The sequence below is a fragment of the Pygocentrus nattereri genome, chromosome 20 (assembly GCF_015220715.1).
Source record: "Pygocentrus nattereri isolate fPygNat1 chromosome 20, fPygNat1.pri, whole genome shotgun sequence".
Lineage (NCBI taxonomy): Eukaryota > Metazoa > Chordata > Actinopteri > Characiformes > Serrasalmidae > Pygocentrus > Pygocentrus nattereri.
In genome coordinates, this window is record NC_051230.1 from 33,729,548 (window position 1) to 33,745,123 (window position 15,576).

General features: G+C 43.4%; 1 protein-coding gene across 2 annotated transcripts in view; it reads right to left on the bottom strand.

Moving 5' to 3' along the window:
* Positions 1-15,576, bottom strand: part of LOC108415385 (protein unc-13 homolog B) — a 177,711-nt gene that overhangs the window by 109,402 nt on the left and 52,733 nt on the right. For both annotated transcript variants that reach the window (XM_037531697.1, XM_037531696.1), the window contains 2 exons: positions 7,171-7,419; positions 5,227-5,314 (listed from right to left, as the gene is read on the bottom strand). In XM_037531697.1, coding sequence (XP_037387594.1) covers positions 5,227-5,314; positions 7,171-7,419 — 337 coding nt within the window. The remainder of the gene's footprint in view (positions 1-5,226; positions 5,315-7,170; positions 7,420-15,576) is intronic.

Genomic DNA, 15,576 nt, shown 5'->3' on the forward strand with positions numbered 1-15,576 from the left:
TCTTTGCAGCTCACTGAGAGAAAGAAATGGGAGAGCAGGGTAATGAATTGAGAATTCACAAAGTAGAACTAATATGACAGCATAACAAAGGCCCACATCACAAGTGCAGCCTGCTGAAAAATGCACCACACTGAAATCTGATACAGAGGGACATGCAGAGGGATCAGGCAGAACATCCTGACCACCTCCTTTTTTCTGCACTCTTTGTCCACTTTATCAGCTCCACTTACTGTATAGCTGCTCTCTGTAGTTCTACAGTTACAGACTGTAGTCCATCTGTTTCTCTGATACTCTGTTCTTCAGTGGTCAGGACCCCCATGGACCCTCACAGAGCAGGTACTATTTGGGTGGTGGGTCATTCTCAGCACTGCAGTGACACGTGGTGACGTGGTGGTGGTGTGTTAGTGTGTGTGGTGCTGGTCTGAGTGGATCAAACTCAGCAGGATTCCAGAGGCTGGTGCTGAGCTGGACGAGCTGCAGGCCTGAGCTGGCATGTTTTATTTCAGCTCCGCAAACGTCTGAGTGAAGTGCGCGACTCTGCCAGACGTAATAAAGAAATTGCTCTCGTCGCTGACTGTAAAAATCATTAACAGTGAAAGGGCAGGAACACAGCAGAGCTCCTATAGCGCCGTCACTTCCACCACTCACAGCTCAAGGTTGTGTTTCCATAGTAATCGTTCCTCCGTTGCCATGGCAGATTACGTCTCATTACGTCTCCGTTTTAGATATCATTTCTTGTGGTGTTTCGAATCTGAGATCTTTTGGACCGCAGCTCGTCTAGACTGGACGCTTAAGCTAAACCCCTTTAAAGGGAATTACCTCCACTTCTCTGAGATCCACTGATAATGTCTGTGTGAAACTGCTCTTAATTCCCTTTATATGACAACGTTCATCCATCAAAACCACACAGGCTGTTTCAGTTATTGTACCTTTATGACTCATACAGTTGTATGCAAAAGTTTGGGCACCCCTGGTCCAGTTGCATGCAATTCCGCAAAAGTTACGGCACATTTTTTGTTATACCTCCTCCCCAATATGTCAAATGACGCAAATAAGTAGAAACTGTCCACTAAAATTTGCATATTTAAGTGTGTAAATTGCTGATATTTTCATAATTTGACCAATATAACTGTAAGCAAATGCATATGTAAAAGCAGTCCAGCCGGAAACGCTCATATGTAGAACTTCAGTGTGAGTGGGCGGAACTAAAGCATTGTAGGCTGAACAGGCGGATATGTAAATGTGATGGTTTGCTTGACATCACAAAAAAACAAATGCAAAACAATTTGTTGTGTTACGGCATTTTAGCTTCCACATATTGACCGCATGGACTGGCGACTGAAATGTGTACAGACCACATAAACTCTTATTACAAAGAGTAAATCAACTTCCGGGGATGCAGAACCTTCAAGCCTTAACTTCCCAAACGCCCATGTACACAACTGAACGGCCAGTGCAGTAAGAGCTCCGCCCTCTTCATGTATGAATCTCTAATTAGTGCACATAAATTGTTTCCATGTGAATTATATTTTATAAGAACTGCACCCAACCCAGTCTTGTGCCCTCTAAACGGCCTCGCTTTGCTTTAAAAACGAAAAAAATAAACGTGTCAATCGCCAGTCGCTACTTAAACTGTCGTCTGGAGGACAGTGATCAGCTGGAGATTCTTCCTCCCCGACATCTTTCCTGTCACAGCCTTCGTGTCCACAGAGCAATCAATCTACAATAACCACCCCACTTTACAGGCATCCCATCACACCGGGACCCTCGTCCAGCACAACACAGCTGGGGAGAACACGAGCCATCACCCACACACCCACCCACACACACACACACACACACACACACACGCATGCAGGTAAACATATTCACATCTTTACCAAATCAGTTATTCTGAATTAAGAGACACATTTACTTCACAATCCAGGTGACCTAATGCTCTGACTCTCAAACCTGCGCCATGTAATATTTTCTAGACCCCTCCTGTGGGACTGTGGAACTGCACCCCCAACGCGTGGAAGAACATTCTGTAGCGCGGGTTGTGCTTCGGCCCCCTTCCCCAAGAGGATGAATCTGACGACTGAAAGAGAATTTCAAAGAGACTATAATCTACTATAATCACCACATCTTCATCAGTATATGAGATCCTTGAGGCGTAAACATCGGACCTTCTCTCTGATTCTGTGCGTGTGAGATTAATATGTAAAGACGTAAGACGTGCTTCAAAAAAGACCTTACAGGGTGACTCTGATGCAGTAATGCCACTTCTTCCAGTTTTGGATGATAAACAATGCAGCTTCAATCACATAATAATCGCACATTACCCATAAGTAGGTAAGTTAATGAAATAAGCTGACTCCCACATTAAGGACCACTGGTTTATGTTCCCCTGAGCTTTTAGAATGCTCATATTTATGCTGCCTGCCCTCTTGTGGATTTAGGAGACATGACATTAACTCAGGCCGAATCAAATGGATCCTCACTCCCTGCGCCAGGGAGCATTCAGACAGCATTCAGATCTCACCAGCTTAGGCAGGGTCTTCTCCTGCTCAACTCAGAGCTTCCAGATCTTCATTCCAACCTTTGCTCGATAGCTCAGCTCCACGTTTCCACCTTAGCCCAAATGCAGTCAGTCCAGTCCAGTTTTAGCACTATGAGGCTAATGTGGGGTTATGCCCCACCAATTAGCATAGTGCTAACTGCTAATTATCATACACGTGCCTCAAATCTTGTGGAGGTAATCTCTATTAAATCTGTGGTTTCTGACACTGTATGACACACTTATCTGTGAACATGGCTGCAAGTAAGGGCAACCCTGAAGCGTTCAGATGGATGAAACTGTTTTTAAACAATGTTACATTTTTTAAAACCCAACGTTTGGGGGTCTGACGTTCATCTCCACCTCAGGTCCCAGACTCGTTAAATCAGGCATGCTAAACGCTGCAGGAACGCATCTTCAGGAGAAGCACTGAGCAACCTGCTCTAACATTTCAGCTCCTGCAGACGTAGCACAAGAACAACACTGTGTGGGAGTGAAAGTTGTCAGGGACAAGATCTCGTTGTTTTGTCTTCTTTCTCTCAACAATCCTGCACTGTTAAAGGACCTCATATGGAGAACACACAGCCCAACACAGTGAATCGGGAGCCTTTTCATCAACACATATCCACTGGAGCATCTGTCCATCATGGAAAACACTGTGTGTTTTCATTCAGACAGAAGCTGTTTATCACCAGCATGGCTAAAGATCACTGAAGGCTAGCAAGGCATGAAAAGGACTACTTAGCATGGCTGTGTTAATCGTGGCGTTTCAAGTCCTGCTAGCTTCTGTCCAATTAGTATAACTATGCTAATATATGTACTCCTCCAAACCTCCGTTAGACTTGTTAGCATTTAACTCCTCTTTTGAAAGATGTGTCAAGAGTCCCGAAACTTTTTTCTTGACATTTTGTTTCCTGTCCTCGTCCTCTTGGCCAGAGCTCGGTGGTAAACAAAAAAAAGAGGAGATCTGGAGAAACAAGTACCTTACAATCGTAACAGTAACATATTAGGGACTTCATAACACATGCATAAGCATGGAATAACATATTTACATATGGACACATGACTATTCAGAAAAGGCTTGAGTCAGTATTCACAAGCTGATGGGTTATGAAGTAAATGCGCTGTACTGACGTAAGGGGTGATGGATATTTGTTGCGTTTATAATACCGCAGTGAAGCATCATTGCCAAATAACAGAAAGCAGAGGTCGGAATACCTTAAATCAGTCCTCATGCGTGATAACCTCAAGCTACAGTGATAAACATTGAGAACAAAGACTAGGACATTTTGCAGTGGGCTCTAGATATATTTACATTTACATTTACATTTATGGCATTTGGCTGACGCTCTTATCCAGAGCGACTTACAATTTGATCATATATTGGACTGAATTATTCTAGAACCTATGGAGCTTTACTCTTACATCGCCCTTTATTAAATAAATAGTCTTTATTATAGACTGTATTCAGAAGTCAAAGTCACCAGTTAATTGAAATGTTTCAGAATTTTATCTCAAAGCTGTACACAGTGGTGACGGGTAACAAGGACACCATGTATCCTTTTTGTGTACGCCCCCTAGTGGCCATCCCATTGACTCTGTTTTGAGGCAAACTAGGCCACTGTTGCTTTTCTGTATGTGAAACGTTGTGACATTTTGCGGTGAGAATGTCCTGCTGTGAAAAACATTCGCACCTCTAAACAAAGACAGCCGTGCCGAGATAAAGCAGACAAAGGCAGCATTTAAATCCAATACAACATATAACTATTTTAAATGATGACTTCTCACCTACAAGGGTGAAGATCCAGTTTGCTTCCAGTTTCGTAAAGTATACAGATTTCCATCTAACTACTTTCCATCGAAGGAACAATAGAAGGGGAGGACCACTGAGGACCACCTTGAAAACAGAGACAAATTACATGTTATGGCCACTGTGAAGAGGGGCTAGGCCAAGGCAGCGGAGTTCATTTCCATCCAGAGTCTCACAGTGGGAAAAAAAAATGACATTCTGGAAATTGATGTCCATTCAGTTACATAAAGTATGAGGTCCCGTGGAAACCATGGAAATCCACACTGTGAGGAGAGGAGTGTATAAATGAAAGCCAGACAGCCGACTTTGAACCCTCGGGACTCATAAATGACAATCTGAACCGCAGCCTCGGTGAGAACGGTTGTGTTACACAGCATCGACTTCCACAATATTAAAGACTCACATAGCCTGAGCACCACTGTTTCCAATTAAACCTGAAAACGAAAGAACTTCAGTGTGTACGGTTCGTGATTAGAAAACAGGGAGGACATTACACACATCCCCGCAGCTAATTACCCAACTCCTAATGAAGTGCTCGAGCTGTAGCCCGGAAGAAACGGATTTGGTCAACCTGTCATGAGAAGCTGTAATGAATATAATGAATATTTCAACAAATAATCAAGTCGTTACGGCACCGAGCAGTGACAGAGTAGGACGATTAGCAATATCAGAACAGAATCAGAGAAAACCATCTGGTCGAAAATCTGTTAACATTTTCCGAAGCAGAACTTCAATCAACCAAACAACCAGGCCAGGTCAAGCGTAGGAGAAAACACAATGATGAAAAGAGGAGTGAGGAGGAAAGCAGATGATAGAAAGAACGAGACAGAAAAAAGGACTGAGTATCATAACACAGAGAAGGCTCTCTCTCTCCTACCTGGTGCAGGTGAACCCTGACTTTGTTGATGGCCTTCAGCCAGCGGAGGCGGGAGAGAGCAATGGGAGGAGATCTGACCCCGACGAAACTGAGCAAAGAAAAACAAAACAAGACCCAGGACTGAGGATGAGGTGCGTAGGAGAGAAACAAAAACAAGAGTAAAACAATGCCTCAAACACAATGACGGCACTTGGATACAACAAGAAGTCAGAATTACCATCATTATTAAGATTACAACTGCAATATAGACCAATCAGGCGTAACATCATGACCACCTCCTCGTTTCTACGCTCACTGTCCACTTTATCAGCTCCACTTACTGTATAGCTGCACTCTGTAGTTCTACAGTTACAGACTGTAGTCCATCTGTTTCTCTGATACTCTGTTACCCTGTTCTTCAGCGGTCAGGACCCCAGAGAGGTGCTGTTTGGGTGGTGGGTCATTCTCAGCACTGCAGTGACACTGACGTGGTGGTGGTGTGTTAGTGTGTGTGGTGCTGGTCTGAGTGGATCAGACACAGCAGTGCTGCTGGAGTTTTTAAACGCCTCAGTGTCGCTGCTGGACTGAGAATATTCCACCAACCGAAAATATCCAGCCAACAGCGTCCTGTGACCACTGATGAAGGACTAGAGGATGACCAACACAAACCGTGCAGCAGCAGATGAGCTGTCGTCTCTGACTTTACATCTACAAGGGGGACTGACAAGGTAGGAGTGTCTAATAGAGTGGACAGTGAGTGGACAGTGTTTAAAAACTCCAGCAGCACTACTGCGTCTGATCCACTCAGACCAGCGCAACACACATTAACACACCATCACCACGTCAGTGTCACTGCAGTGCTGAGAATGATCCACCACCCAAACAGTACCTGCTCTGTGAGGGTCCATGGGGGTCCTGACCACTGAAGAACAGGGTAACAGAGTATCAGAGAAACAGATGGACTACAGTCTGTAACTGTAGAACTACAGAGTGCAGCTATACAGTAAGTGGAGCTGATAAACTGGACAATGAGCATAGAAATGAGGAGGTGGTCAGAATGTTATGCCTGATCTGTGTCCTTATATTTCACAGTTACATATATTTACATCATAAATATTCAAAACATATGTAAATTACTCACTTACATGTCCATGTGAATAATATGACCAAGAACAAGTACGATATAAATAAGGATAAAAACTATTGTTCAGACGTCTTTACAGTGGTGGTGACGGGAACCAGGGGTCACCATGACTACAACACAGATATAGACACTTTATTTACCCTCCAGAACCATCAGAGAACCTACACGAGTCTTCTGAGTTTATATGGAAAGTTGATGATGGTAAAATAGTGATGAATAGCTGATAAAATGGACAATGAGTGTAGATATAAGGACAGTTGTAGGATAGGATGGTTATAATGCCTGATCCCTAAATAGCTGATATTCTCTCAAATCTGGTCAGTTTATCAAATATGTCTCATTATAAAACTGTTTTTAACATTTTTGTCTAGCCAATTTATCTAATGAAACTATCTGAATCTGCTGGTAAATACTTCTGCATTATTTCTTGAAATAAGCAAAATGGGATCAGTGGTTCCCAGCACGGCCACCAGATAGTCCAGATTTTTCTACATGTTGGAGCAAAAATGCAGACCATCTGGAGGAACCTGAGGACTGGCTACACTGACTATTAAGTTGACTAATCTTATATACTATCATCAATCTTACAATGAAAAATTACACACTAGATCTTAGTTTCTTGGCCAAGAAATGAAAATGAAGGGATAAAATGCCTTTAAAACTACACGCAATTGAGCCATCTTGATTATTTAGTGTGTAATTTTATATACTGTCAAAAGTTGATGCTGCACAATCTAATGCTTAAACGCTTAATTTAACATCCTTTTAAACATAACAAAAGGGGTAATTACATGGAAACCAGTAATAAGCCTCTCACATACCTCTCTGACTTCTTCTCTTGATTAGCAAGTGGCTTGGCAGGCAGGGTAACCTTCTCCGTCTCTTTCTCCACACTCGTTTGTATCTCTCGCTCTCCTTTCTCTGCATCCTCTGAGGATAGCTGAGGTTGGGCTCTAAGAGGAGGTCTAGACCTGGTGTCTGGGTCACTCCGCTCCTCTGGTTCAGAGCTGAACTGGGAGCTGCTCTGGCTGAGGTTACCAGACGACCCAAACCGTGAGCTGTCCGCCGGGCTGAGGATGCGGAAACACAGGAGGTCACAACCTTGTGGCTAGTGTGGGCTGAAAAGCTAGAGTGAGGTTTAGGCCAGAGCTATTCCACAGAGGGCTGTGTTAGACTGAGGTATTAGTTCAAGCACTCCATACACCTGATTATTTGGTTTGTGTTCATTAAATGGAAGGTAATTATGAACTGCATTAAATTTGCATATGTTGACCAGTAATTTCAGGCAGTTGGGTGCTTTGTCTGACCATGCAGAGCTCAGTGGAATAGCTTTAAATCAGTTCGAATCAGGTTGGGTTACAATGGAGTACATTTGAGGTCAATATGGAGGCTAAGTACAATAGTTAGAATGATGTTAGGAATAAGCAAATCAAGGGAATAAAAACAGGTGCAAAGATAAAGGAAAGCCACAAAGCATCACTACTATTTGCAATGCATACAAACACTCTACATCAGCATTTTACACTAAAGGTAAAGCTGACTGGGACCTCATTGGTATGTTTGGTGTTTTAGCAGGTCCTGTACCATCATCTGCCCTGCTGAACTCCAGTGATTTACCATCCTTTACTTTTGGCAAAATTACTTCTGCCATTATCTTTTCCTTAAACGTATAGCATAGGCGACGCCTCTCTCACTTTCCTGACTGCATAAATCTCTCATCCTTCTCTTGATGTAAACAAACTGTCTGGAGCTGAAGGGATAATTCAGGCAACCTGAAAGGAAACAACCCACACACATACTAGAGGAAAACTAATAAATAAAGACTGCACTTCCATCAATGCCACTTAGAGTGTTTCTACTCTAGCCCATGGGCAACAGACCTTCTGTAAATGATTTATTTTTTGGCCTCAGAAACTTTTCCGCTGGATTTGTTTTTTCTCTGAACATAAAGATTATCAGTGTGTGTTTGAACTTATTTTATTGTGTTAACCAGAAAAATGTTGTTTTCCACCTTCTGTTCTAAATATCATTTTATCTTACCATCATAACCAACATATTTCAATCAATCTATAGCCACCTATAAGCAATACCAAAAGGGAGAGGCTAACAGAGCTAACACAAATCAGACTACAGCACAATGAGGTGAAGGACAGGGGTTACAGTAAAGGATAAACAGCTTCAGCACAACTATTCATCATATTCCTACTAGCCTTTTGTCAAGCTCTTTTGACAGATGGCTCTCTGGTAGCTGTCCATGATCTGTAGCATCCTTGTCCTTATCTTCAGGAGGTGGAGCAACTTTAGCCTGGGGTTTATTTTGTGTTTTGTCATCAGGGCTGGAACTGTCCTGCTTTAATACCACAGGGCTTTCTGCACCCATGTCAAAACTTTGCTGCTTATCTGAAGAGATGTCACTTTGTCCCTCCACATCACTTGGATCTGCACTTTCTGTTGCATCTGATTCTGGTGATAATTTATCGGTCTCTGGTGCTTCGTGATCATCATCGGTTTTCAAATCTGCTGGTTCGGGCTGTGTTGTTACAACTGCAGGAGGTGTTTGAGGTGGTGTACTCTGCCACGGGAAGCCTATTTTCTTCCCAAACATAGATGCAGCAGACATGGGTTCCTCCTTTGTGGCTGCTGGCTTCTCCTCTTGAAAGAGACCAGCAGAGAGGCCTTTCAAACCAGAGAAAAGACCTCCTGAGTCAGGTTGTTGTTGAGATCTATCATTTGATGAAGCAGGGGTGGAGGACCCAAACAGAGAACTGAAAGGCTTTGCTGACTCAGCAGCACCTGACAACAGACCTCCAAAGGAGGGAGCTGAGAGGCCTGGCAAATCAAACATGCCCTTAGCTGGAGGTGAAGTTGGATGTGTCTCCTCAGTATCTACTATTTGTATCGTTTTTGGAGACATTACAGGTTCCTCTGGTTCTTCTTTTATGGCCACGTTAGACCCCTCATTCAAAACCCCTTTTTCAGATTCTTGTTCAGTGGATACATTTGTGATCTCACTGGTTCTATCTTTTGCCTCTTCAGCAGACATAATGTTGGGCTTCTTGGACACTTCCACACTTTCATTGTCTTTTCTCAGATCTTGCTCCTGTTTTTCAGTAGGCAAGGTTGTTGTTTCAGGTTCATTTACTGTACTTGACTTTTTGTCAACAGGACTTCCTGGCTCATTAGAGTCTTTTGTGCCAGCTTGGTTCTCAGTCTGAGACTTGCATGTCTCTGTTGCAGACTTGCTCTCCTCTGGTTTAACAGCATCTGTTCCTTTAAATAAGCCAAACAGATCACCTGTCAGGGACTCTGTGGGAAGGCCAGTGGGTAGGCTGGTGGGGAGGTTAAAAAATGAGGTCTTTTGTTGTTGCTGAGGACCTGTAGCTGTAGCGCTCTTGAAGAATGATGTTTGGGGAGTTGAAAAGAAACTGGAGCTTGCTGGCTTGCTGGAAGTACTTGATCCAGAGAACATAGACATAAATCCAGAAAATCCAGCAGGCTCAGGGGGCCTCTGAGGTCCAACCATCCTTGGTCTAGGTTGCCCAGGCATCCCAGATCTAGGGCCTTGTATTCTAGGTCTTGGTTCAGCAGACATTCCAGAACTAGGGCCTTGCATTACAGGTCTTGGTTGGGCGGTTGGCCCTGGCATTCTTGGTCTAGGTTGGTCTGAAGGGCCAATTAACCCTGGGTGAGGTCCTGGAGGTCCTATGATTCTTGGTGTGGACTGTGGTTGCTGTTGAATAGGGGCAGTAGGTTGTGGCTCTGGACCTGCTTGAGCTGTTAGTTCTGTTAACTGGTTTTCTGTTCTGGCTAGTTGTTTGCTCTCACCCACCTTCTCCAGCAGACTCTCGCATATTTCCTTTTTAGGAAGCTTGGTATGGTCAGCATCTTTGTCTGTTCCAGAGCCACTTTTCTCTGACTCTGGGCCTGCTTCAACTGTTCCTTCTGTTGACTGTCTTTCTGTTTCATCTTGCTGTTTGATTTCAACCTCATATGGTTCATTTTTCAACCTGGTATGGTCACCCTTGTTGTCTGGTTTAGAAGTATTTTTCTCTACCTCTCCCTGTTTTTGTGTTTCTTCTATTGTCCCTGATTCCTCAAGCACCTCAATCTCTGCTACTTCATCGGTTTCAGCAGAACCCACAGAATCCACAGATTTGTCTAATTCCGGTGGTCTGTCTACTTCTACAAGTTGTTCTGATTCAATTGGCTTTACAGAATCCAAATGTTTTTCAGGCCCTGAAGATTTCTCAGGCTCTGCAATTTTCTCAGATTTAAAAGGTTTGTCAGCTTCTGATAGCTTCTGCACTTCCAGTTCTTGGTCAGGATGTAATGGTGCAAAAGGTTCTTGTACCATGTCAAAAGTTGAATGTTTCTCAGGTTCTAAAGAATCAGCTGATTTACCAGTTTCTTTGTCGGTGTCTACTTCTAATTCCCTGCTCTTAATTTCATCAGTGTTCATTTGTTCAACAAGTGCTTTTTCAGCTTCAAAAGTTGGCTGTTCTTGAGGCTGTTCTTCAGGTGGATGTGTCAAAGCTTCGGGTTCACTTTCTGGCTTCTCCGTTATTTGATGATGGGTGAGTTCAGTTGGCACTGAGATTTTGTCTTCGGCAATCCCAGCATCCTCTGTTATGAGAGATTCATCAGTACTGACATGTTCTTCATTAAATGCAGACACAGGCTCATCTGGAAGATCTTGTCCAGCTTCTACCATTTTCTTATATGGTGGAGTAACATCTTTGATTCCATCAGCCACAAGAGAATGACAAGTTTTGCTACATGAAGATTCCTCCTTTGGAGTGGCTGTATCTTCAGGTTTGAGTTCACCAGTTTTCTTATCATCCATGAAAGACAAAAGGCCGAACCCACTAGATTTCGGTTTGTCTGAACCTCCTCCTAGGGAGAACACAGAAGCAACTTTGAACATACTTTCCGACTCAGAAGATTCTGGAGGACTCGGCCCACCAAACATAGAAAGTAATCCTTTACCTGTCTGCTCTTTCTTAGCAGTTTCTGCTAGTGCAGGAACAGTTTGAGCTGGGGAAGACTGAGCACTGGGTCCCCCAAACATGGAAAACAAACCAGACCCAGTATTATCTTTTGGTGAGGATGATCCAGGCAGGATGCCTCCAAGAATTGAAGACGCAGAAGCAGGTGGTTTGGGAGGAGCTGTCGCAGCAGGAGCTGTCTGCGGAGTAGGCCCACTAAACATAGAAAACAGTCCTTTTCCTTGAGACTCTTTGGGTGGAGGTCCCCTAGGTGGAGGGCCTCCAGCAGGGGGACCTCTTGGACCAGGTCCTGATTGACCTCTAGGCCAAGGCCCTGGAGCACCCCTGGGACCAAACCCTGGTGTTCCTCTTGGACCCGTTAATAGTGCTCCTCTTGGTATAGATCCTGGTGGACACCTTGAACCAAATCCAGGTGGACCTTGTGAGCCAGATTGTGGTTGAGTAGTACCTCCACTGAACATTGAAAACAAACCCTTTCCAGGTGCTTCTTTAGGTGTAGGTGCTGAGGTTGACTGAGGACTACCACCACCAAACATTGAGAACAGACCTGTGCCAGGTGTTTCTTTGGCAGTTGAGGAGCTAGGTAGTATGCTACCAAGTATGGATGATCCACTCTGAGTCTGTGATAGTGCAGAAGATGAACCACCAAACAGTGAGAATATACCTTTGCTAGACTGCTCCTCAGCATCAGTGTTAGGTGGTCCAGTATGACTGACAGATATTTCTTCTCTTGGTAATGCCTCTGTATTTGCCACTGGAGTTTCTACTGATTGTGTTTTTTGTAATTCAGCTTCCAGTCCTTCTGAGATCGACAGCTGGTCCCCACTGGACATGACTGGTGTGGTGTTAAGATCGGTGGGTATTTGCTCTGTTTGTTTGACTACCTTTTCAGGTCTTTGTAATTCAAAGGATTCTGTGAAGGGCAAATCCTTTACCTTATGAGTTAGATGTTCTGGGTTATAAACACTAGTAACCTCACTATCCTCTTTGGATTCTTCCTTTGGTTTTGTTGCATCAGAGTTCTGAAAAGTCAGGATCTTGTCCTTGACTTTGGCTTCTATATTAGAAACCTCCGGATCAGAAAGTACTACTTCAGTAATGGAAGTGGTGGAGCCAAAAGCCAAACTGTCATCTTTCTGAAAAATGGACATTGAACCAGACTCATCTGACAGTGGTGCCTCTTTTTTCACTGGCTTAGGATGTGTGAATGTATTATCCTTAAGGGAAATACTATCATGGTCCACTGAGGAACAGACAGCTTGTTCCTCACTGTTTGATACTTTCGCAGTTAGTGAAGCAGAAGACTCTTTTGATTTAATATGTAACGCCTCTGTAGAAGCCTTTGGAGATTCTGTTGTCTCTGAAATAGTTAATTTAGTGCTTAAATCTACATGACTCTGAGCTGCCTGTGAAGATGCCACGTGTGAAGCTGATGTTTTGTCTTCTTCTTCATTCTTTTCCAGACTGGTGTCTGGTTTTGTACTTTGACTAGATTCAGTGAGAGCCTCAAAGACTTCTTCAGTAGAAGACACAGAAGAATTGTCTTTCTCTGGTTCACCAGCTTTACTCATTAAAATCTCGTCCTCACTAGGACATTCCTCCTCTGGACTGCTCGCCTCTGAAAGAATTATCTGAGGAATTAGCATCTTTTTCGGGCCCAATCCAGTAAAGCTTAGAGTTTCCTCCTTCAGTTCAGCAGGTGAAACTGTAGCAAAAGACGGTACTTCCTCAAGGAATAACATCTCAGATGAAACAGAACATACAGTAGATTGCATGTGAGGAGAAATATCTGAATCAGCACTCTTGCCTTCAGGCATGTCTGGCTTTAAAGCAAGTTCTGCAGCATGAGTTGTAGCTGTTTGTGATATGGAAGGCTGTAAACTGGTTTTAGGATTATGTTCATCAGGTCTAACAGAAGTGGTTGATATCTGTTCTGGAATTTGTGTAACTGAATATGACATTGTAGACTGAGTTGATGAATAAATGCTGACAACACTTACTGGCATTAAATCATTCAGTTTTGTTTCTGTGGGAGAAGTACTTGAAGGCAGCTGTGGAAAGGCATCAGGGCTCACTGTACTTACCAGTGAGACAGCCTCCTTTTTAGGAATCTTAGACTCTGAGAGGGTAACTGTGAATGGTCCTTGAGACTCCTGCTCTATCTGTGTTATGATGATACTAGGTGACTGAGAAGCATTCCCACTTATTGTTGAGGCCAAGATCTGAGATGATGGTTCAGAAATACATTGTTCTTTTTTTGAAAGAGATTTTTCTGTTGTGAAAAACATGGGAAGTTGTGCAGTTTGTTCTGAACTTGAAAGAGGTGCAGATGGTGGCAATACCATGGGAGGAGGGACTATAGATCCTGGACTTGGAAGAGGCAAGGCAGGCAAAAACTCCATTGAAGGAAGCACAACCTGACTTGGACATGGAAGAGGCTCAACAGGAGGATATCTTTTAGAGGGCTCTGCTGTATGTTCTTGACTTGAAAGTGGTGCAGATGGTGGAAATACCATGGGAGGTGGAGTAGTATATCCTGGACTTGGAAGAGGCGTAGTTTGCAAAAACTCCATTGGAGGAAGCACAACCTGACTTGGACATGGAAAAGGCTCAACAGGATGTCTTTTAGAGGGCTCTGCTGTATGTTCTTGACTTGGAAGAGGTGCAAATGGTGGAAATACCATAGAAGGTGGAGTAGTATATCCTGGACTTGTAAAAGGTGCAGCCATTGGAAGTACCATAGAAGCTGACGCACCATGCCCTGGACTTCGAAGAGGCTCAACAGGAGAAAATGTTTTAGAGGGCTCTGCTATCTGTTCTTGACTTGGAAGAGGTGCAGGTGGTGGAAATACCATAGAAGGTGGAGTAGTATATCCTGGACTTGTAAAAGGTGCAGCTATTGGAAGTACCATAGTAGTTGATGTACCATGCCCTGGACTTTGAAGAGGCTCAACAGGAGAAAATGTTTTAGAGGGCTCTGCTACCTGTTCTGGCCTTGGAAGAGGTGCAAGTGGTGGAAATACCATGGGAGTTGGAGCAGTATATGCTGTACTTGGAAGAGGTTCTGTAGGAGTAAATGCCATGGAGGATTGTGTGGTGCATGCTGGAGCAGTAGTTGAAGTAACTTCACTGAACATTGAAACCAAAGCCTTAACAGATGTGCTTGTATTTGGGGTCACAGCATGGGGTATAGTTGGGGTTGCTTGTTGGTCTTGCACAGTATGCACTGTTGTTTTGCAAATTGTTCCTCTCCTTTGCAAAATTCCCTCAGATCTTTCTGGGACATTAGCCTCTACTGTTATTGATCCTACACTACCAAACATTGATATCAAACCTCTGACTGATCTAGTGGTGTTTGCAGTTTCAAGTTGAGCTGGACTTGAAGATATTTGAGTTTGTAGGGCAGTGTTAATCGACAATGATGTTTTTTCATCTGGTTGAGATGGGCCTGTAAAAACTGAGCTTATTGGAGATGTGGAAACTTGAGTGATTCCAACGTCTTGAGACATAACTGATCTCTGCTCAGCAGAAGGAGGAGGTACAGGCATAGAGGTAGAAACTTTGCTCACATTATTGGATAATTGTCCCTGATTAGTCTGAGAGAATATGTTTTGAACAGTTACATAAGTAACTGGAGTATGCTCTCCGGCTTTACTTGCGTTTTGAACATATGAAACGTGAGTTTGTGCATTAGGAATAGAAAACCCACTTTGAGTGACACTTTCCTCTCCTAAACTTTCCACTGTTGACTGCTTGACAAGACTTTTTGGTCTTGAAACTGCCAGTGGCCTATTTGATGGGACTTGGTTATCTTCACTTCCTTGACTAGTAAATACAGGGGTAACTGAATTGTTTATTGCAGCATATGACCCGTGATTTGGAATATGAATAATACTCTGAGTCTGTTGTATAGACTGAGGGGGCTGTTCCACTATCACCGCCTTCAATGAAACACTGTCTTTTCGTGGGAGAAGAGAGTCATGTGTGACACTTCCAGTATTGCTTGAAAAAGCATGCACTGTGTCTGTCAGTTGTTTCACTGGTTTGTTGGGTTGACTAGGTTTCATTTGTTGAACAGATGGCACAGACACATATTCTGTAAGTGACTGTAAATCAACTTTGTTAAACTGATTTTTCAACTGCTCAGGTGCATCAGGAGCTCTTCTAAGGTGAACTGTTGATTGTACTGGTGCTGCAGGATGAATATCTGGATAACTCCTT